Genomic DNA, 27,598 nt, shown 5'->3' with positions numbered 1-27,598 from the left:
TCAGCAGCAGTCTTCAAGGGATGGTTTTCAGTCCCCAGAAACCCAAGGAGTTGTACGTGGTTGGGAGGAGGTAGTTCCTGACAACATCTTCCTCAGTCACCCAGAGGACTCACAATCTAATGCATCTGCAAACTTATGCTGCATGGCCTCCCTGATTCTGCAAAGCCTGAGAAAGGAACCTAGGATTAGTGGTATCAAGGAGAGAAATCATTACTGGCTGGCAACCCTTCTTGATCCTTGTTACAAGTGTAAGGTTGCAGAATTCATCCTGCCTTCACAGAGGGAGCAGAGGATGAAACATCTTCAGGAGGCCATGAAGAAAGGTTTGTGCAATGTGTTTCCAGACCCTGGAAGGTTACAATTTCCTGGTGCTGGACAACGTGTTGCTGAGGCTTCGGTCAGTCAGAGGAAGAGCGGTGGAGAGGTGGCTGGCTGACCGATGCCTTTAGACAAATTTTTAGTCCTCAGCGCCAAGGTCTGATCGGTTCAAGCAACCATTGCCAGCATCTGCATTACATGGTGCAGGAATATCTTGAGGCAAGAGCAAACTTGGAGACCTTTCCAACAGACCATCCACTGGGTTACTGGGCCTTGAGGATGGACCACTGGCCAGAACTTGCTCAATATGCAATTAAACTGCTAGCCTGTACTGCATCCAGCGTTCTTTCTGAACACACATTCAGTTTTGCTGGAGGGTTTGTAACAGATCATAGAGTGCGCCACAGACTCCGTTGATAGGCTCATATTCATAAAAATGAATCAGTCTTGGATCAGCAGCAGCTATCAAGCACCTGATGCTGATGTAACTGATTGATTTTTCTATGGATGTGGGATCCCTTGAAGACTGCCTATGCTGAGTGACTATCTTATTCCTCCTCAATCTTGATGATGCTAGCTTCCAACAATATTTTTGGTTTAGGGCACTACCACTGCCTAAGGCCCAATTTTTCTGCCCCTGTTTAACAGGGGCATGTAATTACAATTCTTGATATAATATTTCATAGCAGGGCCCGTTCCTGTGGCCAGCAAGCATAACTGTGAGGGGTCCCAATTTTCTGCAGAGTATTTAGGGCAAGCCGTATAGTATATATACTTCTGAGTATATAGTGCCTGGGGGCCCCCCACGCCATTTTTAAATTTAGGTACGGGGTTCCCCTTAATATCCATACGAGACCCAAAGATCCTTGTAATGGGCTGGGGGAACCCATGCCGTTTTTCTCAATGATTTTCATGTATATTGCCTGACAATACATTACAGCCACAAGCAGTTTTAAATGACTTTTTTTCCTTTAAAAATGTCATTTTGCTGTGGTATTGTTCTAAACAAGGGAAAACTGTGCCACTTTACAGGCATACTATAGACCCCCCCCCCCCCCCCGGCACGATATTTAAAGAAATATTTCATTTTTATTGTTTCACTTTAAGCATTCTTAAGATCACTGCTCACAAAAAAACTGACATTTTTAAAACTTTTTTTGCATTGATACATGTCCCCTGGGGCAGGACCTGGGTCCCCAAACACTTTTTAGGGCAAAAACTTGCATACAAGCCTTTAAAATTAGCACTTTTGATTATTCACGTTTGTGTCCTATAGAATTTAACGGTGTTCGAATGTTCGAACAAACTTTTTTGCATTTTTGGATGTTCTGGTGCGAACCAAACCGGGGGGGTGTTCGCTTATTCCTAGAATTCCTTAAATATTAGTGTGTGTTGTTTACAACTTGTACCATGGTCCAGACTAGGGAACTTTGGGGTTTTCACAATATTTGGCTAGTGTCCTAGCCTATTTTCAATGATGAGTGACAGATGGCGATACCTCATGCAATGTTGCACCTTCCTTCATCCATGGACCCTTTGGAATCCCCATTCATTATAACTTCAGAGGGATAGCTGATAACAAACCTCAGTATTTTAAAACATGCCCATATTACAGGACAAATCGGGTCTAATGCACGTTTTAGGTATAGCAAGATACTTAGTGTAATATAATTCCTATGAAGCATCTTTGACTGCAATATGTGTACATGCGGAAATTATCTTGGAGCAGATCTTATGTGTAGCGGTACCCCCGTAGGGCCTGCTAAGTGATGTGGCCCACCTGTGACCCTGCCTGGCCCAGCATTCACTTCCCAGACACTCCAAGACAATAAACAGTCCGTTGCTTTGTTTTTTTTATTTTATTGGGGGAATTCAACTTGGATGGGGTATGGGAAATATAGGATGCCCTTTAGAATGATAGCAAAGTTGCTAGGGACAACTATGTACACTCTTTGTACACTCATTCAAACTCCTCCTGCACAAATCTTGCTTGCAGGCTATTACTCTCTCTTTAGGAGCAGCTAGCACATGGTTAGGCCTGACACTGACTCAGCCAGGTCTTAGGAATTGCCCTTTGCAGGCAGGGACCGCGGGTCCTTATAATGTAGCAGAAAATATGTAAGTCCTTTTATTGCTAGCTGTCCTTCTGATGGACTACTGCTCCCAGTCAGTCCTCTTCAGGCCCTGCCAGCCCTCCTGGCTGCAGCTGCCTGACTTCACTGCCCATGACATTGCAATCCTCACTACTGGTGCCACACCCAGCTCTGACTGTTAACGCTCAGTCCTCTCTGGCATGCCTCTCCAGTTCTCCTGACTGCACATGTCACTCACCAGCCCTCCTGGCTGCGGCCGGTGGATCCTTCCTGAAGACTTGCCCGGCAGTACTAGCTCCTGCTGTCCTCTCCGACTGCTCCTGTGCCTCCTGTCCAGATCCTTCATGCTTTCCTAAAGGGCTCCATCCTGCACCCAAGTCCCAGGACCAAGGTCACACCCCCCCCCCCCCAAGACTGGGAAGCTCCCTCAAAGGCCCTGACAGCCTAGTACTCCATCCTCAGTTCTTCCACCCGACAACTCCTCCCCAGATGAGCTGACCCTGGGTATTTCAAGGAGGCCTGCCCCCTGCCAATCCTAGTTGGGGATTGATCAGGTCTCCCTGAGACACCCCAGACAGCTCCACCTCTCTTCTCCTCCTCTTCTAGAATCCTCCAGAAGGAAGAGGGAGGTGACAGTGGAGTGATGCTGTCTGTGAGTCACAGCTGCTGCTCTAAACCACTCCCAGTCCACACAGATCAAAACAAACAGGTCTAGCTTCAAGCTAGGCCTGCCTAATTTTGCCTGCACTACACCAATCCTCACCTCTATCATCTACCCACGTAGAGGGTGCTCAATATGCAATAGGAAAGTCACTATTTTGTTCATCAAGGATATCAAATGCAGAAAAAAATTATACAGAATATAAAGATTGATTTTCAACAAATAAAACCCACCAACATGTGTATGGAGCCAGTGTGCAACTTGACAGGTCATCTCAACAAGCTACTCAAAACCACAGGTCAAGCTTCTGCAAAGCTACAAAGGTTGCTATGTATGTTGCTACAGTTACAGAAACTGACTTCACTGTGACATACACCCTTAGAAAACTGAAAACTATTGCAAGCATACTCCAGAGCTGATGGCACAAAAGCATGATTAACAGAGAACTTAGCAATGAAAGTGGTTTCTTCATTACATGAGAAAAACAAGAATAGGTAAACTTGAATGGAACGAGAAGCTACCTACAAATATTCATCCAAACCAGGGCAAGGACAGGGTTATAAAATTACAGCCACTTGGCTGAAAATAGAATGCCTTATGCTGTTGTTAAAACTTTGGGATTTGAGCCTAATGCATTGAGCTGGTATGTCCAGGAAAGTTAAATAGATGGTAGAAACCTGAAAAACGTTTGCCAGAAAAGCAGAGATTTTTTTTCTTTCAGAAGAGAAAAGTTCTGAAATGAACCTAATGAAATCTTTCACACCATAACTATCAAGCTTTAGTTTTTATTTGCAAGGCAGACATTTTAAAATGATTTGAACTGTGGAAGTAATGGCAACAAAAGACATAAAGACATAAAGGAAGCCTGGAGCAAATAAATAAAAAAACAATAAGCAAAGGGCGGGCATGACAGAGTTAACAGGGGAACATAGAATGAGGAATTTTATGTAAGAATAGTTGGGATTGGTATGCTTGTAGGAAAGGAGTGGAGCAGAGTTAATTGAGCAGGGGGAGAGGTCCCTCCCCAGCTCAGTTGGTCAGGAGGAACGAGCTTCCCACCCTCCCTCCCTGAATTGGGTAAGTATGGTGTCTATATTGATTCATTTGGTTTACATTTTACAGTGCGTGGATGTCGTGGCAGTGGCGTGGTGTTGGTCTTTGCGGGTGAAGGAATTAACCCCAGATGTGGAAGAGTTCGGGACCCATCGGTAGTATGAGGCCCGTTAGTGGTATTCCAGCTAACGGGGGTTTAGCTGGAATTGGTTATTGGGTGCACTACGGTCAATTGGTTTGTTGTCTCCGAGCTAGCATGTCAGCTGGAGGCCTATTTTAGTTAAGGTACCGCAGTACCGGAGTGGATCGAGTGGTAAGATTGGTGGGTTTTTCCCTGCAAAGACCAACGGGAGTATTTAACTGATATGTCAGGTGTTTTATACAGTTATGTTAAGTTGAAGTTAAATTAATTCTATTGGTTATTATTAATAAAGATAATTGGCTGCTACGGCCAATATTTTACTCCCGATGGGTGTGGTCTCAGTTTTTGGGGTAAAAAGGGAAGTGGTACGTAGCATGTTGAGATGGTGTGATATTAAGGGTAAGCAAGATACATCTGTTATACAATAGTCAGGGCAAATGACTAGTCACCAGAATAGCCTGTGGACTCCCTGCAACTAATCTTTTCTCCAGTACTAACTTACCATACCTTCATCTACTGTGTCTCTGTCTGGTGGTGGCCAACTTCAGGTAGGGCTTTGCCTTCTTACAACATATGTCATAGCTGCCTCCCTGATGACTTATTGGGGGGGGGGGGGGGTATTCAATAAACAGCAGAAGAGTTGGTCAGATCTACAAAATTAATAAAACAGAAGCAAGGACATTCTTGCACTATGATCCTCTGGTACATTTTTTCTCCAGCAAGCCCTCAGGAAAACAAAGAGCAGTAGAGTAATGACACATCTGTGGCCAAAAGTTTTGAGAATGACATAAATATTAATTTTCACAAGTCTGCTGCTTCAGTGTTTTTAGATCTTTTGTCAGATGTTACTATGGTATACTGAAGTATAATTACAAGCATTTCATAAGTGTCAAAGGCTTTTATTGACAATGGCATTAAGTTTATGCAAAGAGTCAATATTTGCAGTGTTGACTCTTCTTTTTCAAGACCTCTGCAATTCGCCCTGGCATGTTGTGAATCAACTTCTGGGCCACATCCTGACTGATGGCAGCCCATTCTTGTATAATCAATGCTTGGAGTTTGTCAGAATTTGTGGGGGTTTTTTTGTTCACACACCTCTTGAGGATTTACCACAAGTTCTCAATGGGATTAAAGCGGTGTTCCAGCAGCGATTTTTTTTTAAAAGTCAGCAGCTACAAACACTTTAGCTGCTGACTTTTAATAAGGACACTTACCTGTCCAGGGAGCCCGCAATGTTGGCCCCCCGAGGCCGATCCTTCCATCAGATCGGGTGCCGGCGCCACCATCGTAACGAAGGGAAACAGGCAGTGGAGCTTTACGGCTTCACTGTCCGTTTCCTACTGCACATGCGCAAGTCGTGCGGTGCTTTGTGAATGGCCCTGTTGTTTTCTGGGACACACACATGTCCCAGAATACAACGGGGCAGCTCGCCGAAGAGGAGGAAGCGCAGCGGAATAGGAAGAGGCAGATTAGGAAGACTGCCTAGCAACAGGGGTTTCTGGTAAGTAAAAAAAATGTTTTTTTCAAATGTTTTTTACATTTTTTTTTGAGAATGTTAATGTAATTTTTTTATTTTAGGGTGAACCTCCGCTTTAAGTTCTGGGGAGATTCCTGGCCATGGACCCAAAATTTTGATATTTTGTTCCTCAAGCCACTTAGTTATCACTTTTGCCTTATGGCAAGGTGTTCCATCATGCTGGAAAAGGCATTGTTCCTCACCAAACTGTTCTTGGATGGGTGGGAGAAGCTGCTCTCAGAGGATGTTTTTTGTACCATTCTTTATTCATTGCTGTGTGAGTGAGCCCACTCCCGTGGCTGAGAAGCAACCCCACACATGAATGGTCTCAGGATGCTTTCCTTCTCCGGACAAGGTATTTCAGGATGCCCCAAACAATCAAAAAGGGGATTCATCAGAAAATGACTTTTCCCTAGTCCTCAGTAGTCCAATCCCTGTACTTTTTGCAGAATATCAGCCTGCCCCTGATGTTTTTCCTGGAGAGAAGTGGCTTCTTTGCTGCCCTTTTTGACACCAGGCCATCCTCCAAAAGTCTTCACCTCACTGTAGGTGTAGATGCACTTCCACCTGCCAGCTGCCATTCCTGAGCAAACTCTGCACTGGTGGTGCCCCGATCCCGCAGCTGAATCCACTCTAGGAGATGGTCCTGGTGCTTGCTGGACTTTCTTGGACGCCCTGAAGCCTTCTTCACAAATGCAGTGGGAATGTTTTTTTTATGGGATTAAGTTCATTTTCATGGCAAAGAGGGACTTTGCAATTAATTGCAATTCGTCTGATCACTCCTCATAACATTCAGGAGTATATGCAAATTACCATCATAAAAACTGGAGCAGCAGACTTTGTCAAACTTAATATTTGTGTCATTCTCAAAACTTTTGGCCACAGCTGTACATCTCACACCACAGATAAACAGCTAAGAGGCTGTAGGCACAGGAGTACCTTGGCACACTTATTTGCCATGAAGCACACTGATATTTTTCAGGAGGAATCCAACACAAAGGTTAAAGCAAACATTAATACTTTTGAGATCAAGTAAACTCTAAGGAAGGTTTCAGGCAAACTTTCTCTAAAAGTTGTAGATATATATTTTTGTTTCACAGTGGGGAATACAATCTGTTTCTCTTGTCTTTGATTTCATCAACAATGTGATAGGATGACTCAGACTGTAAAATTCAGACTGTAAAATATATATGCAAGAAAGTCATACAGGGGTAGGATGGGGAGTCTGCACAAAGACATGAATGGGTTTGATTGATATGTATGCCCAGTATATCTTCTACCACTGGATACCACTTAGATGTGAATGCACAAAGACCTCTGATTGGAAGAGTGAACTACATCTGTATAATCATATAACTTTTTTCTTAATGTTTTTAAAAATGCCACATCTGACACCTACAGTATGTAGCTAGGTGCTGGGTTACAGCGATATGGAGAAGGATATGGAGAAGGGGGCACTGCCTTTTATTCTTCTCTCTACTGAGATTCTGATATTATGCTGCACCATTCACCTCTGGTCAGCAGTGGGAGAGCTAAAAGCAAATCTATAAACTTCCATGCAGAGCACTGAGAATCCTGGGAGTTATATTTTGAGCCAGCAGCCATATAATGGGATGAATAGACTTATTACAGTACAGATCCCTAGGAAGAGTAGGAAGAGTAGAGAGATGATTTTTAGTAAAATTTCTGGAACAGTTATTTCTTTTGGCACTGAGGGAGGTAAAAGGGGCATCTCTGGATATAGACCAGCAGAGATCTGAGCCTGAGACAAGGAGACTAGGAGTGAGGACAATAGGGGGCAGCGCAGCATTGCCCACATCACAGCACCTACACCTCTGCCGCAGGGAGACTAGAGTGTCCACTCACCCTCTGCTTCCAATCACTGATCACTAGAGGCTTTCAAGGAGAGACCATGCCCCCCCCCCCTCCTTTTTACAGTGAGAGGTAACTGAACCATCCTGGGGACTGGTGAGAAGGCTATTTGCCCACTACTGATACTGTCAGCAGGGATTGAGCCAATGAGACCAGGATACCAAGGGTACCCAATCCATACTGCACTCATACTGCACTTATTCTAAACCTAGACTGTACCTTTACCAACCCCACACTGCTAATACTGAACCTTTAACACATATGTCATTAAGTGCACCAATGCTCTTAAAGGGCACCAACCCTCCCTAATAATTATTCTGCAAACCCCTTTGTTCTCCTGCCCCTTCTGCTGCCATGCTCCTGTTTTCTTAGATATAGCACCACTATTGGGTACTATGTAATACTTTCAGTGAATTCCTGTGATATTGTATGTTTGTACACTCAGCCTGGTGTTTTAGAGGGGCTGAGGTTCTTGAGAAGGTTGAGGCAAAAAAAAACCCAAAAAACAGAGGATCCAGTCTATCCAGTGGCTTCTTTGGGGTAGCACTATACATAATAAATCTTAGATGGAAATTCTTAATTCTTTTCTCAGTGTAATGAAAATGAAAGGCAGCTATAATCCAGATTTAGAATTCTACCCATTAGAGCAGAGCAAGCACAGCCCACTTGATCCAGTGAAATAAAATAATCCAAGTAATAGTTACAATAATTAAATATAATCTCAACAAAACAGATAATACAAATCTGCCTTCAGAAAATACTCCACATTCTAAACAACATGAAAAGAAAGGGGTTGTGCAATGTTTACTAAAAATAAGAACAAGGACCATGAGAGGCTGTGGCTCTTATAATGGCAAGCTGCTATGCTAGGGGGAGTCAGCATTGTAGTATATAATAAAAGGTAAGTGGAGTGTAAATACAAAACAGTGGTACAAACAGTGGTATTACAAATGTCAATGACAGACATTTCTATTGTTGTTTATATGGATTATCTTGTTTAATGCATTTATATATTTACAGTCATGTGCAAAAGTGTGTACACCCAATGGAAATTGCAGATTTTGTTTCCCACATATTTGAGCATCAAACATTTTCATTCAAATAGTGCCTACGGATAAAGGTAATATACTTGAAAAAAAATGACACATAAAATTGACATGCTACATTCATTCTTATAATCTAAATAAATAAAAATGCAAATTTGTCATATGGAAAAAATAAGTATACTCCTACATTAACCACTTCAGCCCTGGAAGATTTGGCTGCTCAATGACCAGGGGATTTTTTGCGATTTGGCACTGCGTCGCTTTAACTGACAATTGCGCGGTTGTGAGATGATGTATCCAAACAAAAATTACGTCCTTTTTTCCCACAAATAGAGCTTTCTTTTGGTGGTATTTGATCACCTCTGCGGTTTTTATTTTTTACGCTATAAACAAAAGCAGAGCGACAATTTTGAAAAAACACAATATTTTTTACTTTTTGCTATAAAAAATATCCCAATTTAAAAATAATTGTTTTCCTCAGTTTAGGCCTATATGTATTCTTCTACATATTTTTGGTAATAAAAAATCGCAATAAGCGTATATTGATTGGTTTGTGCAAAAGTTATAGCGTCTACAAAATAGAGGATAGATTTATGGCATTTTTATTATTTTTTACTAGTAATGGTGGTGATCTGCAATTTTTATAGGGACTGCGATATTGCGGCGGACAAATTGGACACTTTTGACTCATTTTTGAGACCATTGACAATTATACAGCGATCGGTGCTATAAAAATGCACTGATTACTGTATAAATGTCACTGGCAGGAAAGGGGTTAACACTAGGGGGGCGATCAAGGGGTTAACTGTGTTCCCTGGGTGTGTTCTAACTGTAGGGGGGATGGGACTGACTAGGGGAGGAGAGAGATCGGTGTTCATACTTAGTATGAACACACAATTTGTCTCCTCTCCCCTGATAATACCGGGATTGGTGTGTTTACACACACAGCTCATGGTTCTCACTCTGTCATGAGCAATTGCTGGTGCCCGGCAGTCATCACACCCGCTGCGCACTCGTATCGGCTCCAGGCACACGCTGAGGGTGCGTGCGCCTCCTACAGCATCTTAAAGGGCCAACATACAGTTACGGTGGTTCGCCCAGGGGAGCCAACCTGCCGCAGTACAACTGCGGCGGCTGGTCCAGAAGTTTTTAAGTGAATTCATGCTTTATGCGTGTTGCTGCAATGCACAGATGTATATTCTTATTGGCGCTCCAATGCACCTGTATTGCAGTGGACAATGCAAAGTAATTTACTACTGTGCGCTGTTTTACATAAATTATGCATGCATCTTGTTTTGGTGAATTAGGTAACCCATTCACATCAGTGTACTACATGATACATGTACTTGCAAGATGCATTCATTTTAAATGGCTCCCAGCACAACACTTAGCCATGTAGTGCACTACATCATCAAAATTGTTGCATGTTTGATTTTTGTTCTGTTGTAGTGCCTTAGGCAGCCAATTCAGATGAATAATGAAATTGCCTTAACACAATGTTAATTTACAACATATTGTACATGAACAAGCATGCTTTTAGTGCACCACAAGGAAACTGAATGCTGTGAATAGGTCCTTAAATAAATGGGCTACCTTTTAATGCAATGTACGTTAACATGTGAAATAACACGTAGTAACATTTTTGCATTAACACACCACAACAGTGGTGAACAGAACAACAGAACCCAGACTTAACACCGCTTCAAATCCATTAAGGTAGAATCAGATGTTCCAGATTAGGTGCCAATGAGTGTAACCTCATTAGACAGTATGCATTTTTACACATTTTATACAGTATCCTGCATTTTTAACCTTAGATATCTAGGGTCTGGTGTTTGCTTTGCTAATGATGTTATCATGGCAAGATCATTTGAGCTCCCTGAGGCTCTCAGAAAAAAAGGTTATGAATACCTATGAGTCTTGCATGAGATTGAACAAAATAGTCAAAATATGTGAAATCCAGTATTGATAACTTGTCCAAGACTGGCACAACAAGATGCTGATAAAAGTCAGAATTTAAGGATCTCCAGGTAACTCTTGTAACAGGTGGTGTCAAAGCGAGTGCATCTAAAGGAAGAAATTAAGTGTTATTTGTTAGCCTTGGTCTAAGCCTTGAATTAAATCCCATTGAAATGCTGCAGAGGATTTGAAATAGGGAGTTGAAAAAAACTAAAATGTCTTGCAATGGAAGAAATTTTGCATGGAGGAATGGTTAAAATTTCACAGAGCTGATACCAGATACTGGTGGGCAGTTCTGCATAAAGCCTGCAAGAAGTAATTTCTTCTAAATAGAGCAATACCAGCTTTTGAGCATAAGAAATACTTTTTCCACATCAATCCTTTATATTTATTGATATGTATATTATGTTGATGAAATGACTGGAAAGGCATTTATTTTCCTTGTGTGTCCATTTAGATATATTACCTTTACTTGCAGGTACTATTTGAAGAAAGATTTAATGTATGTCAGTTCAAATAAGTTAAAATAGTCAACAATTTTCATGGGGTTTACTTACTTTTTTAAATGACTTAACAGATTATAGCCAAAACTTGTTGTTTCAAGTTTGGGTAGAATAGGGAAGAGTTAAAACCCACATTCCTTCCATATTTTACTGTCTGTGTTCCATTGAGGAGATTTTCCTTATATCCTGCCCCAGCGATAAAACAGTTAGACAACATTTTTCCAGTATGTGGAATTCTTCACTTAGACAGTTGGAACATGTGCCTCTATTGAAATAATTTCCCTCATCTTGTTCTAGAGACAATTATAAAATATTTTATATCCCATTACTTTGTGTCTCCAGAACAAATGTAAAGGTGGAGCCTACCTTATGGGGACACAAACAGCAATATATAGCTTTCCTACTAACTGGTACAAATGTCTTAGCTTGACATATACTTAAAGAGCTCTTTCACATTGACGGCTGGGGGGGATAGGAGGCTGAGTCCTAACAGCCTACCCAAAGCCCAGAATTACAGCATTACAGCCTGAAAGGTATAAACACATGCAATGGTCACACCAATTTTAATCCAGGCTGCAGAGTTTGTCAGTGCTTTTCAAACTCACCCATGGAGACCAATGGGACTGCCACTGCTAACCAAATACTTGGCGCACAGTAACTGAGCCGTCCCACAATGTAAAATTGCCTTCAGGCAACAAAAAAAAATTGATACAAACAAAACAAAAAAACAAGCACCAGGAAGCAGCAGTAGCACCCCCTGAATGCCCGCTAGCTTACCAATGTTTTCACCCACGATTCACACATTTTCCTAACTAAATTTTATGTGAAAACTTTTAATTAGTAGAAACAATGGTGTTATGTTATAGCAGTGTGTGTATTTTTTTTCCCCTCCTCTATGCTTTACAATGTACAATGTGCTCACTGATATTCATTATAGTTTTCCATAGGAATGATTAACTGGCAGAAGAGTGGATAATTTAAATTATGGTAATTAGCATTTAGGAAAATACAATTACTTCCTGAGGTTATTGGTTCATGTTTAAAAAATGGTCATCATTATTTCTCATTAAATGAGCTTTGTCTACCCTGTGTTGATGTATAGCGTCCATTGTATATTCATATAAAGACAAATCATTTTTCTATGTATGTGAAAGCGTACAGTTTATGAAGCTGTATTTGTTTATCAGTGTGGCTAAAATAATTACTACTTGATATTGTTGTTTCCCCACTAAAACATTTTTCTGCTTTAACTTGGCACATTTACCTATTCATTAACACATGGCCAACACACACGACGGGGAAGCAGCATTTTGTCTGAATTAGTGGCATGTTTTTAAATTATACATGCTGCGCAAATCAGATTTTAATAGTCTTCTGAAAGTATGAAGTGGGAAAATAATAATCGTTGCGTGCAATAATAGAATGGTCTGGGAGCACTGCTGACTCCTGGGTTATGCAGGGCAGAATCAGACTTCACTATGTACATAGCATTAACGGAAACTATAGTATGTATTTGAGTAAGACCACACATAGCGTTATTATTCTAACATATACTTAAAGGTAATATTTGACAGGACTTTTACTTGTTTTGTTTATTGTACTTCATATGCAGATTTGTAAATGCTCCCAGACCATTCTATTATTGCAACCTATGATTAGTATTTTCCCACTTTATATGCTGACTCCTGGATTTTGCTGGCAGAATCAGACTTCAGTGAGTACATAGCATAAATGGAAACTATAGTATATACAGTAATGTGCAAAGGTTTTAGGCAGGCGTGAAGAAATTCTGTAAAGAAAGAATGCTTTCAAAAATATATATTTTAATTGTTTATTTTTATCAATTTACAAAATGCAAAATGAGAACTGAAGAAAAATCTCAATCAAATCCATATTTGGTGTGACTACCCTTTAGCTTCAGATCAGCATCAATTCTGACACTTACACACTTTGTACACTTGCACAAAAGCAGGGGTTTTGTAGGATTAGAGTCAGGTGTATGATTAATCAATTATACAAAGCAGGTACTAATGATCATCAATTTCATATGTAGGTTGAAACACAATCATTAACTGAAACAGAAACCGCTGTGTAGGAGGCTTAAAACTGGGTGAGGAACAGCCAAACTCTGCTACTAAGGTGAGGTTGTGGAAGACAGTTTTATGTCACAGGTCATACACCATGGCAAGACTAGCACAGCTACAAGACACAGGGTAGTTATACTGCATCGGTAAGGTCTCTCCCAGGTAAAGATTTCAAAGCAGACTGACGTGGAAACAAGGCTAAACTATGCATGAAAAAATAGGATGCGGGGTGCAGAAAAATGGCAGCAGGTGCTCTTGACTGATGAGACAAAATTTGAAATATTTGGCTTTAGCAGGAGGCAGTTTGTTCACCGAGGGGCTGGAAAGCACTACAATAATGACTGTCCGCTGGCAACAGTGAAGCATGGTGGAGGTTCCTTGCACATTTGGGGCTGCATTTCTGCAAATGGAGTTGAAGATTTGGTCAGGATCAATGGTGTCCTCAATGCTGAGAAATACAGGAAGATACCTATCCATCATGTCATACCATCAGGGAGATGTGTGATTGGCCCAAAATGTATTCTGCAACAGAACAACCACCCTGAAACATACAGCCAATGTCATTACAAATCTTCAGTGTAAAGAAGAACAAGAAGTCTTGGAAGTGATGGTTTTGCCCCCACATAGCCCTGATCTCAGCATCATCAAGTCTGTCTGATATTAAATGAAGAGACAGAAGCATTTGAGGCAACCTACAGCCTACACCGACAGAAGATTGCTGGTTAGTTCTCCAACCTAACTGCCGAGTTCCTTTAACCAATTACCGCCCGCCCACCGTCAAATGATGGAGGGGTGGTGCGCCTCTCATTCTGGGATGACGTCATATGATATCATTCCAGAACGGCCGCTTTCGCGCACAATGATCGTGGTCGTGCCATGTTGCTAGGACACAGCGCGACCCCGAACTCTGTAAAGAGCTGATGATGCGGCTCTTTAACCATGTGATTGGCTGTGTCCAATCACAGCCGATCACATGCAAAGACGGAAGTGCCCGTAATTGTCTCTCATCGCCTCACATTGACAGAGTGTGTGGCGAGGATAGATGATCAGCGGCATCTCCTCAGAGGGGACAGCAAGTCAGGTATTCAGGGCACTGATCATCAGTGCCCTGATTACAATAAAGCGCAGCAGTGCCAGCAGTCAGTGCCCATTAGTAATGCCAGTCCGTCCTGGCTTTCAGTGCCCACCAGTGACAGCAGTCAGTGCCCATTAGTAATGCCAGTCAGTCCTGGCTTTCAGTGCCCACCAGTGCCGCCTATCAGTGCCCACCAGTGCTGCCTATCAGTGCTCATCAGTGCCTCCTCATCAGTGTCACCTAATCAGTTCCCATAAATGCCACCTCATCAGTGCCACCCATCAATGCCCATCAGTGCCGCCTATCTGTGCCACCTATAAGTGCACACCATTGCCCATCAGTGCCACCTAGCAGTGCCCACCAGTGCCACCTATCAGTGCCCACCAGTTCCACCCATCAATGCCGCCTATCAGTGCTCATCAGTGCCACCTATCAGTGCGGCATATTAGTGCCTCATCATTAGTGCCACCTAATCAGTGCCCATAAGTGCCACCTCATCAGTGCACATCAGTGAAGGAGAAAAATTACTTATTTACAAAATTTACCAACAGAAACTAAGAAAAACTTTTTTTTTCAAAATTTTCTGTCATTTTTTATTTAGTAAAAAATAAAAAAACCCAGCAGTGATTAAATACCACCAAAAGAAAGCTCTATTTTTGGGGAAAAAAATGATCAACATTTCATATGGGTACAGTGTAGCATGACTGCACAATTGTAATTCAAAGTGTGACAGCACTGAAAGCTGAAAAGTGGCCTGGGCAGGAAGAGGGTAAAAGTGCCCGGTATGGAGGTGGTTATTAACCACTTCAATACTGGGCATTTTTACCCCCTTGATCATTTTTTTCCCCACAAATAGAGCTTTCTTTTGGTGGTATTTGATCATCTCTGCGGTTTTTATTTTTTGTGCTATAATAAATATCCCAATTTAAAAAAAACAAAAAACTAATTTCTTCCTCAGTTTAGGCCGATATGTATTCTTCTACATATTTTTGGTAAAAAAAAAAAAAAAAATCGCAATAAGCATATATTGATTGGTTTGCGCAAAAGCTATAGCGCCTACAAAATAGGTTATTGATTTATGGCATTTTTATTATTATTTTTTTTTACTAGTAATGGCGGCGATTTGTGATTTTTGTCAGGACTGTGACATTGCGGTGGACAGATCGGGCACTTTTTTGACACTATTTTGGGACCATTGACAATTATACAGCGATCAGTGCTATAAATATGCACTGATTACTGTATAAATGTCACTGTCAGGGAAGGGGTTAACACTAGGGGGTGATGAAGGGGTTAAATGTGTTACCTAGGGAGTGATTCTAACTATGGGGGGATGGGACTGACTAGGGGAGGAGACCGATCGATGTTCCTATATACTAGGAACACACGATCGGTCTCCTCTCCCCTGACAGGACGTGGACCTGTGTGTTTACACACACAGATCCACGTTCCTGCTCTGTGACCATCAACTGCGGGTGCCCGACAGATATCGCAGCCACCAGGCACATGCATCGGCTCCTAAATGACGCGCGCCCCCTAGACCGCCGGGAAGCCGAGGACATCATATGACGCCCGTCTGGGATGGTAGAGCCACCTTGCATCCGTCATATTACAATACGCGGGATGGGAAGTGGTTAAAAACTGCGTTCAAGTGTACCTAGAAGAATTTATGCTGTTTTGAAGGCAAAGGGTGGTCACACCAAATATTGATTTGATTTGGATTTCTCTTCTGTTTATTTACTTTCCATTTTTTTACTTGATAAAAATAAACTGTTAACGCTACTATTTCTGAAAACATTCTTAATTTACAGCATTTTTTCACACCTACGTTTGCACAGTAGTGTATCACTGAGTAAGTCTGCATGTAGAGTTATTAATCTAACATATATTAAAGGTAATATTTGACAGAACTTTTACTTGTTTTGTTTATTGTATTTCATATGCAGATAGTAAACCTTTCAATAACTTAACAAGTCTGCAAGAATACCTTTCAGAAAAGTCTCACAATGCAGCATAAATGTCAACTTTCCAAAAAGCTCTACCTTTTTTCTTGAGCTCCAGTCAGGTGACTTTGCCTTGGCTGAGAAGATGCCATTAGTCTGCTGCAGGCAGGATAAAATTCTTTTTCCGTCTCCTCTACTTCAATGATGGGACAGTAATGTTGTAACTCTTCAGTAAGTCAGTGAGAAGCTGCAGTAGGGGGCTGATCAGGGGGCGTCAGACATTTGCTAACACAGTCAAGTACTCCCAAGATAGCAAGGATAACTTGCCACACATTTGTGGCAGTGTTGAATTGTAAGTCTTGTTAACTTGCTGCACATTTTCACTGGCAAGGTGTACACTTGCAGAGCACTTGAAGCACAAGTTCTAGTTGACACTTTTCCAATTTGTACTAAATTTGCGTGGCAAGTCTCTAGCAAGAGCCAAGTTGTAGTGGCAAGTCTAGAGCAAGATCTCTGCAAGTCACAGTGCCCCCAGTGGTGGGATGACTATTACACAAGATAACTGAACCAGAACTTACAGCAGACTTGCAGGACGTTTGCAAAGAAAGTTGATCTGGAGTCATGCAATGCGCACTTGCTGCAATTGTGCAACAAACTTGTGAAGCCTGGCAAGTCTAGCAATAGCTTAGCAAGTCATTTTCAAACTTGCAGCACAATTGCTTGCTATTTGGGTCTACCAGGATTTACATAATTGTGTTATCTCTGGATTAGGATTTAAGTCCAGGAATTATGGGCTGAACCTGTATAATGCATGAACAAAGATGGCTCCATCCTTTTGGGGAGAAAAACAGATAAAAATATTATCAGGGAGAAAGCTGTGTGAGAGCTAATACAAACTTGTAAGTGTTACAATAATTCACCATGGGGCAGGGGATCCAGGGATCCCCTTTTGTTTACATTCAGCTGCCAGGCTGCGAAATGTCATTCAGAGAGTCTGGCAGGAGCACATTGGGTCAGTGGTCATTGTGTTTTGTATTAGCCAGTCGGTGGGTGTCATTCATTGTGATTAATGTGGATATACATGACTGAATGATGTGACTGACTATGGAATTGCACTGTGGGGATCATTTTTTTTTTTTTAGTAACCAAGGGTTTAGGGCATCCCCCGAGCATGTTATTGAAAGTTAGTGTGTATTTGTAATGTTGCTCTTTAATCACTTAAGGGCCAGAAGATTTCCCCCCTTAATGACCAGGCCATTTTTTTGCGATACGGCACTGTGTCGATTTAACTGACAATTGCACGGTCGTGCAGCGCTGTACCCAAACAAAATTGATGTCCTTTTTTTTCCTACAAATAGAGCTTTCTTTTGGTGGTATTTGATCACCTCTGTGTTTTTTATTTTTTGCGCTTTAAACAAAAAAAAGTGACAATTTTGAAAAAAAAGCAATATTTTTTACTTTTTGCTATAATAAATATCTCCAAAATATATATAAAAATAATAATTTCTTCCTCAGTTTAGGTCGATATATATTCTTCTACATATTTTTGGTAAAAAAAAAAAATCGCAATAAGCGTATATTGATTGGTTTGCGCAAAAGTTATAGCGTCTACAAAATAGGGAATGAATTTTTTTTAATATTCTTTTTTTTTTTTTTTTTTTACTAGTAATGTCTGTGATCTGCGATTTTTAGCAAGACTGTTACATTGCAGCGGACAGATTGGACACCTAACTGACATTTTTGACACTTTTTTGGGATCCAGTGACATTATTATACTTATCACTTCTAAAAATATGCACTGTTATTGTACTAATTACACTGGCAGGGAGGAGGTTAACATCAGGGGCGATAAAGGGGTTAAATGTGTTTCCTGCAGGTGTGTTCTAACTGTATGGGGGATGGGCTGCTTGGGGAAACACACAGATCCGTCTTCCTGCATAGCAGAAAAACAGGATCTGTGTGATCTTCCCTGTCAGAATGGGGATTTGCCTTGTTTACACAGGCAGATCCCTGTTCTGCCAGTGCGGGGAACGATCGCGGATGGCAGGCGGACATTTTTTTTTCCATTCATCCTTCCTTCCAAGATATTAAGTTTGCCAGTATCGTATGCTGAAAAACAGCCTCACACCAAACTTCACTGTTGGTATGGTGTTTTTGGGGTGATGTGTAGTGCCATTTGACCTCCAAACATGGTGTGTATTATGGCATCCAAAAAGTTCAATTTTGGTCTCATTTGACCAGACTATATTCTACCAGTATTGCACAGACGTGTCTAAATGTTGTGCAGCAAACTTTAAACGTGCTTCAACATGCATTTTCCTCAGCAATGGAGTCTTGCGTGGTGAGCGTGCATACAGGCCATAGAGGTTGGAGTGCATTACTTATTGTTTTTCTTTGAAGCAATTGTACCTGCTAATTCCAGGTCTTTCTGAAGCTCTCCACAAGAGGTCCTTGGCTCTCGGACAATAGCCTGATAGGAATGTTCAACCAAGTGCTAACCCCGGCCCGCCTTCGTGGGTAAGTAAATAAAGGAAGAAATGGCTGCACAACGATTGAAATCCAAAAATGTCATTTATTGATCAAGATGACATCAAAGGGCACCAACACACAGGTCTTGTAGATGCGTTACCAAATGATTAAGCATAACTGTACTGTGTGAAATGCATCTACAAGACCTGTGTGTTGGTGTCCTTTGATGTCATCTTGGTGATCAATAAACTACATTTTTGGATTTCAATCGATGTGCAGGTATTTCTTCTGTTATCTAGTTATATAATGGATATGGGCTGAAAGTGCACACTCTGAGGTTTAATTTCAGGGTATGTACATCCAAATCGGCAGAGGGTTTAAGAAATTACAGCTCTTAAGAATAGCCATACCCCCTTTTTTAAGGGGCCAAAAGTAATTGGACAATTGAATTAAAAGCAGTTCCATGGCCAGGTGTGGGCTACTCCTTCGTTATTTCTTCATCAGTTAAGCAGGTAAAGGGTCTGGAGTTTAATCTAAAGCTGCGTACACACGAGCGGAATGTCTGACAGAAAAAGTCCAACGGAATCTTTTCATTGTCTATTTCGATCGTGTGTATGCCTCATCTGACTTTTTTTTTTCTCGAAAATTCTGATGGACCTAGAAATGGAACATGTTCTAAATGTTTCCGATGGAACCAATTCCTAGCGGGTAAACCGCTCGTCTGTATGCTGTTCTGACGGACCAAAAACGATGCATGCTCTGAAGCAAGTACAAGACGAAAGCTATTGGCTACTCACTATTGAACTTCCTTTTTCTAGTCCCGTCGTACGTACTGTACGTCACCGTATTCTGGACGGTCGGACTTTGTTCAGACTTTGGTTTGACCGCGTGTAGGCAAGACCGCTTGAATGGAATTCCGTCGGAGTTCCATCGGAGAAACCTTCGGAGTTTATTTCGACGGCAAAACTGGTCGTGTACGCGGCATAAGTGTGGTATTTGCAAAGAACAACTGAAAACAGCTGCAGTTAGAGCTTGTCAAAGCATTAGAAAGGAGGAAAGCCAGTCTTTGGTAATGTCCATGGGTTCCAGACTTCAGGCAGTCATTGCCAGAGAAAGGATTCTTAACAAAATATTAAAAATGAACATTTTATTTATGATTATATTCATTTGTCCAATTACGGTACATTTAAGCTCCCGAAAATGGGTGGACTGTGTATAAAAATGGTTGCAGTTCCTAAAATTTGCACTTGATAACGGAAAATTGTATACTCACCTTTCCGTAATTTTCCTTTCCTGTCGCATCTCATGGCAGCATACACCTATGGGTTGTGGCTCCGCCCCCGCAACCTGATAGGACCGCGTAGCTATTAAAGTCTGAGAGAGCCCCTGCCCCAGCATTCTCCGTGTATATATACCTCACCTCAGATGGGTGGGCATTTGTATGCTGCCATGAGATGCGACAGGAAAGGAAAATTACGGAAAGGTGAGTATACAATTTTCCGTTTTCCTGTCGCATCATGGCAGCATACACCTATGGGGAATAACTCGCAAACTGGGTGGGTATGAGCAAAAGATAAGTTTTTTATTTAGAAGGTATTGAGGAGTTAGCCTGAATAATTGCTCTCCCAAATTCTACCGTGGACAATCTAGCGGAGTCCACTTTATAATGAGAGATAAAAGTGGTTTTCGAAGACCAAGTGGCTGCTTTGCAGATGGTTTCGGCTGATACCCTGCAGTAGGCCGCCCAGGAGGTCGCCATTGCCCTTGTGGAGTGTGCCCTTAAGCCCTCAGGTACTTGTGCATTGTTAGATGCGTAAGCTCTCTTAATGATCTTCACCAACCATGCTGCGATGGTGCGAGAGGTTGCTGCTTGTCCTCTTCTAAACCCATGAGGAATGACCAGTAGGTCCTCTGTCTTCCTTAAATTGCTGGTTGCCAGGAGGTAGGCCTGGATATTCGACTTTATGTCAAGCGGATGTGGATCACCCTGTTCTGTGGATAGGGTGGGGAGACATAGTTCTTGGTTAAAGTGGAAAGATGATGACACTTTCGGGATGAAGCGATCCGATGGTTTTAAGACTACTTTGTCTGGATAGAACATCAAGTATGGTTCCTTAGCCTGTAAGGCCTGAATTTCCGATACCCTTTTAGCTGATGTAATTGCTATTAGGAAAGTGACTTTGAGAGTTAGGTCCCACAGGGAAACATTCTCTAACGGAAAAAATGGCTCATGGGATAAGGCTCCCAACACTACTGAAAGATCCCATGTCGGGAAGGAAGGTTTCCTAGGTGGTCTCAGCTTTAGGCAAGCCTTCTGAAATTGGATGATGAGAGGTTCTTGAGCCCATTTCACTCCTGTCATAGCGGATAGGGCTGATACATGTACCTTCAGGGTACTAGACCTAAGACCTTTATCTAGACCTAACTGGAGAAACTCGAGGATCTGAGGAACTGATGGAGATGCCGGGTTCCAGGATTGCTGTTGTGCGACTAAGAGAAAACTCTCCCAGACCCTTTTATAGGTTTTATTGGTCGTGGATTTTCTGGCCTGGAGGAGAGTGTCTATCACTTTCTGGGAGCAACCTTGGACTAAGAACCTAGTCCTTTCAATCTCCATGCTGTTAGATGCAGCCTCTCCGGAAATGGGTGAAGGAGTTGCCCCTGCGACAGTATATCCGCTGTCATTGGGAGTGTCAGTGGTTCTGCTGTGCTCAATTGGAGGAGCGTCGTAAACCATGGTCGTCTCGGCCAAAATGGGAGGACTGCTAGCACTGTGGCTTTCGACCTCTTGAGTCTGAGTAAGAATCTCGGAATGAGTGGTGTTGGCGGAAATATGTACCCCAAACGGAAGTTCCAGTCGTGTTGTAGGCAATCCGTGCCTTCTGCCGATGGGAAAGGAATTCTGGCTAGATATCTCTGGCATTTCGTGTTGACCAGTGTTGCCGCCAGGTCTATATCCGGTATCCCCCAGGTCTGGGTTATGAGGGTAAAGGCTTGGTGACTTAAGGCCCACTCGTTGTTTGATACAAAGGTCTGACTTAGGGAGTCGGCTAGTTGATTTTGGACTCCTGGGACATACGCTGCCGTTAATCCCGACAGGTTCAGCTGTGCCCACTCGAAGACTGGACGGACTTCCCGCATCATGGAGCGACTCCTGGTGCCCCCCTGCCTGTTGATATAGGCAACTGCCACTCTGTTGTCCAATTTTAGCAGGACCTCTTTCCCCCTGAGGAGGGGGCTGAAGGCTAACAGAGCTTGGAAAGCTGCTTTCATCTCCAATATATTTGAAACCACGTTCTGCGTTCTGAATGTCCAAAGGCCCTGGACTGCGTGATGGCGGTAGTGTGCCCCCCAGCCCTTCAGGCTGGCGTCTGAAGTGATTATTTCCTGAGGAAGAGGGACTATATGCCTGCATCTCTTCAGATTGTTCAATCTGGTCCACCACCAGAGTGATTGTTTTATTTCTTTCTGGACTACGATCGGCTGAGACAATGATACCCCGTTCCATTGTTTTAACAATGATGCTTGCAGAGGTCTGGTGTTCCATTGGGCCCATTGTACCATTGGGATGGTTGCTGAGAATGACCCCAGTATGCTGAGGTACTCCCAGGCTGGTAGTGTGGTAGAGGCTAATAACTTTCTTGCCTTCTGAATGAGGCTGGGAATTTTTTCCTGCGGAAGTTCCACCGTATTGAGACGGGTGTCTAGTTCTGCCCCCAGGAATATCATTCTCTGAGTGGGCTGCAGATTGCTTTTCCCCCAGTTTATGATCCAGCCGAAGTTTTGTAGGGGGGTAATCAGAATGGATCGATGCAGTAGAAGGGAATCCTGATTGTCTGCTAGCAAAAGGATGTCGTCCAGGTAATGATGGACCCTCAATCCTTGTTCTCTTAGTAAGGCTATTACTGGCAGTAAGATTTTTGTGAATGTCCTTGGAGCGGTGGAGATCCCGAACGGGAGGCTTCGGAATTGAAAATGATGTAGACCTACCGCAAAGCGGAGAAATTTTTGGAATGAGATGTGAATGGGGACGTGCAGATAGGCGTCTTGTAAATCGACGGAAAGCATCCAATCCCCGATATTCATGGCCCGAAGAATTGACTGGAGGCTCTCCATTTTGAATGTCTCGACTAAGATTGAGCGATTGAGATTCTTTAGATCTAAGACAGGGCGTAGATCCCCCGATTTCTTCTTCACCAGAAACAACGGGGAGTAGAATCCCGTTGACCTTTGGGATATTGGAACTTCCACTATGGCTTCCTTTTGTAACAGGTCTTGGACGTACTTTGTCAGTAGCATCCTTTTTTCCCGAGATGCAGGTAATCTGGTTACAGAGAATTGGTCTCTTGGAGCCCGTGTCTTGAATTTCCATTTGTGGCCGAACTGGACAGTGTCTATCGTCCATGGGTCCTTTATTGTATCCACCCAGACCTGCTTGAAACTCATGAGTCTGGCCCCCACTAAAGCTGGTTGGGCGGACGCACCTTCAAAAAGACTTTTGTTCCCCTGACGCAGGGGTCTTAGACTTTTGGAGCTTGAGGAATGATGACTGGGGATTCTTCCAGTTCCTCCTATACTCTTTTCCGGGCCTGTAGGATCTTGCCTCTCTGTATTTATCTGGCAGATTTCTTCTAGAAACCGGTGGTCTCTGCTGCCTGGGCCTCCTATCTGAAGGGATGAGTCCCGATTTTCCCCCCGTGACTTTAGAAATAGCCACGTCCAGTTTTTCTCCAAAAAGGTTTACGCCATCAAAGGGTATTTTGCACCAATTGGATTTTGAGGAGGGATCTGCCGACCAGGGTTTTAACCAGAGCGCCCTTCTGGCCATTACTGAGCTTAACATTGCTCTTGAAGTGGTTTTAATTATATCCACAGAGGCTTCTGCGACAAAGTCGCCTGCAAGACTAAGTTCTTGGAGTGCTGAGATAACTTTCTCCTGCTCTATTCCTTCCGATACCAGCTTCTCGGCCATCGTGGACCAGCTTGAGATAGCCTTACCGACGGCAGCCAATGCTATTGCTGGCCTGCAAGCGCCACCTGCCGAGAGGTAGGTTCTCTTAAGATCCAGATCGATCTTTCTATCCAGGACGTCTTTGAATGTGACTGCATCCTCTATTGGAAGTGTTACGTGCCTGGCGAGGCGCATTAGGGAGGAGTCGACCACTGGAGGAGATATTAGTGGGTTGACGTTAGGCTCTTTAAGTGGATAGAGTTTTGATAATCTGTTGCTGAGGCCAGTTTTTTTCTCTGGCTTTTGCCACTCATCCTTAATTAGATCCTCAAGTTCCTCAATGAACGGGAAGTTCTCTGGGTCTTTTTTAAGATTTGGAAAGTATTTCCTCACTTTTTGAGGAGTTTCTTTTTCTTCCACCCAGTCGATCGCCTCTTTTACTGACTTCACGAATGGGTCGATCAATGAGAAGTCGAAGCCGGTGGATGCCTCTAGATCATCAGTGTCAGAGAGAGGGTCTGACGTCTTTGATGATGATGGGGCAGTGGATGAGGTACTTTGTATAGGTCTGCTGGCTTCTGGCTCTGCGACTTGTGGTGATGGATCAATTGGTTCTCTTGCCTCTGTTTCTCTGTCTTTAGTTGCCTCAATGAAGCATGTGCGACAGGCCAGTTTGTCTGGAAGTGCTGTAGCACCGCAAATCCAGCAGGAGTTCCCGGGTGGACGGGAAGGCTGGGTGACAGGAGATTTCCTGCGCGCAGGGGATTTTTTGTGGTGGGAGCGACTATGCCTTGATCTTGATCGGCTTCTCCTGCGACTTGATCTGCTCCTCCTGCGACTTGAGCGGCTTCTGCGATTTGAGCGACTTCTGCCGCGCTCTGAGCGACTCTGCCTGTGGCTTGAGCGGCTCCTTCTTGAAGGCTCCCCTCGTCTTGAATGTGACGATCTGGAAGACCTGGTGGGGCTGTTCAATTTAAACAGCATTAGTGAGGGCTCTCTTTTTCCTTCTCTTCATACTTACCCATCATCCCCTCTTACCTAGTAGGCTGGCGATGGTCTACCTGGGCAACGGTCTCCATGAAAGGTGATGAATCAACCTATAATTATATAGGTGGCTTAGCATGCATGGGATAGCAGATAGTAAACAAGCAAAGAAAAAAGCCATCATAGATCTTACCTGGGCGTGGAGATAGCAAGAGAGAGACAGGGTAGATTAGCAAAAGAAATCCGGTCAAAATTCCCCCTTACAGGCTCAGGAGAGAAGAGACAAGAAAATGCTGACATTACAGCATTTTTAAACTTGCCGCCGTCCCGGGGTGATGACGTCACGCTCGAGCATGCTCAGATGCGCTCTGAGGCCTCCGACGCCATTTTGGAAGCTGGAAAGTGGGATGTCCTGACAAGCTGGAGCTATGGAGACAGACAGGAGGGGAAGTTACCCACAGGTGCACAGAAAGGAGCTGGAGACCGCTGCGATCCATAAACCTGTTTAAGGTTTGTAATGTATTGTAACATACCCCTGAGACCATCAGAGTGGGGTTCCTTCCATTGAGCTCATTTAGAGGCTGTACAGGATAGGACTTCCACCCAGGAGAGGCTAGAACCTGGCTGGGGCGAATGTTTTAGGTAAGGGATGCATGTTTTCGGTCCTTGACAGGTGAGGAAAAAAAGGAGAATGCTGGGGCAGGGGCTCTCTCAGACTTTAATAGCTACGCGGTCCTATCAGGTTGCGGGGGCGGAGCCACAACCCATAGGTGTATGCTGCCATGATGCGACAGGAAATTTATGTTCAACCCCTTGAATTAAAGCTGAAAGTCTGCACTTCAAATTCATTTCATTTGGATTGTTTCGTTTTAATCCTATTCTGGTGGCATACAGAGCCAAAAGTATGATAATTGTGCCTTTGTCCAAATATATATGGACCCAATTGTATATATATATATATATATATATATATATATATATATATATATATATTACATTATTACATATAAATTGATCCCCAGGCCCCAACAATGACAATATGGTAGATGATCTGGATGACATTTGCATCAAATATCATGTAAGCAAGCTCTTTGTCATTTGTAATTTTAGTTATTGAATACTTGTAACAAATGTGTCATCAAGTTAATGTGTATCCTTATCAACCCAAATTATTCTTATCTGAAAGCGGACCTTCAGTCGCTTTTTCAACTTTCCATAATACAGAATCACAGTATATATAAAATAATATGCAAAGTGGTTGGAGAGAAGCTTCAGAATGGCAAATATGTTTTTATTACAGATTATGTGAGCAGACTGCAGTTCCTCTTTAAAGTGGTTGTAAAGGTTCATTTTTTTCTAAATAACAAACATGTTATACTTACCTGCTCTGGGTGTAAAATATACTAGACACACTCCATGCTACATTCTTGTTGGTATTCGTATATTTACAACTTACTGGTCATGCATGGTTCATTTTTTCAAAATAACAAACATGTTATACTTACCTGCTCTGTGCAACGGTATTGCACAAAGCAGCCTCAAACATCCTCTTTATAGAACGGTATTGCACAAAGCAGCCTCAAACATCCTCTTCATAGAAGATAATGTCATCTACACAGATTGTTGAAGATTATTCTTGCTTGCAGCATTTTTTCCGTACCACAAATAGCTTTTCATTCACTTGCAATGTGCCTTTGAACTTGCTAGCAAATCTGACTTCTTCAGGAAGAGTGAACTCCCTATCCCTATAACAGCTCTTTCCTGCTTGCATAGATCCCATTGTGGATGTATCTGGCCAAGCTTCTCTACTCCTCCCTTCTTTTACCTTCCTTCACAACCTTTTATGTAGCAGCCAGGGGAGGGTTGAAGGGGTATACTATAGAGAAGGATTTCTCAACCAGGGTTCTGTAGAACCTCGGGGTTCCTCCAGGGGTTGCTAGGGATTAGAGTGTTCCTTTTCTTTTCTGGCCATTATCATTATTTGTTCTATTTCATGATTTTTACTGAAACTTTTTTTCTTATAGATCAGGTGATCATTACATTGTAAAACAAAAAAAAACTATCTGCTCTGGGCGTCAAATAGGCTACACACACTACATTCTACATTCTTGTATATTTTATATATATGTGTATATATAGTATATTTACAACTTACTGGTCATGCAAATGTGTCATGAGCTAGAGATGTAGCAAATTTTGAAGGAGTTCATGGAGACATGAAAATTATTTCAAGGATTCTTCTCTATTAAAAAGGTTGATAAAGGCTGCTATAGGGTGAGTGGCATACTTAACAGCTCTGAGTCTGCTGGGTCTGATAACATCACATCCAAGATGGCGGTTCCCAGCAGCAAGCCCATGGCTTTTGGAGGTCTGTACAAGCGGGCTTTTAGAGATTATCAACATGCATAAAATACATTGAATGCACATATAATCCCATGGGAAGATTGTTGTTGAAATTAATTCTCTTTTTTTTCAAAAAGAAAATATGCTGGTTGATTAACTTAAATTTTTTTGTAAATAGATATGTTTCATTTTGCAGGTCGCTTAAGAAAAAATATGAAACCTGGTTATTCAGCTACCACCCTGAATTCAACAAACAATATGCCCTGTGACCCTGATGGAATTGCTCAGGAAAAGCTTACTGAAGTTAAACAGATTGTTACAAAACTTTAACCTGATAGAAATTTAATTTTTTTTTTTTTAGTTTTATATGCTCTATACAATATTGTGATTATAAATAAATTATTATTGTAAATATTTAGCTATCATTGTATTTCTTCAAAGAAAGTGGTAATTATTTGACTTATACAAAATTGTGACTGTGTTTAAACGTCTCATACTACATTGAACAAGCATAAGTACATTTTTCGGTTACCCAATGAACAGGAGGAGGAAAACAAAGCTGTAAAACTAACCCAGGAAACACTGG

General features: G+C 42.3%; 1 protein-coding gene across 1 annotated transcript in view; it reads left to right on the top strand.

Moving 5' to 3' along the window:
- The window catches only part of SHISAL2B (shisa like 2B), a 188,788-nt gene extending 161,408 nt beyond the window's left edge, over positions 1-27,380 (top strand). Inside the window, exon 3 of the mRNA XM_073623573.1 lies at positions 27,209-27,380. Coding sequence (XP_073479674.1) covers positions 27,209-27,342 — 134 coding nt within the window. The 3' untranslated portion in view covers positions 27,343-27,380. The remainder of the gene's footprint in view (positions 1-27,208) is intronic.
- Positions 27,381-27,598: the final 218 nt, after the last annotated feature.

This window comes from Aquarana catesbeiana, linkage group LG01 (assembly GCF_042186555.1).
Source record: "Aquarana catesbeiana isolate 2022-GZ linkage group LG01, ASM4218655v1, whole genome shotgun sequence".
Classification (NCBI taxonomy): Eukaryota; Metazoa; Chordata; class Amphibia; order Anura; family Ranidae; genus Aquarana; species Aquarana catesbeiana.
This window is presented reverse-complemented; position numbering and strand designations above follow the sequence as displayed.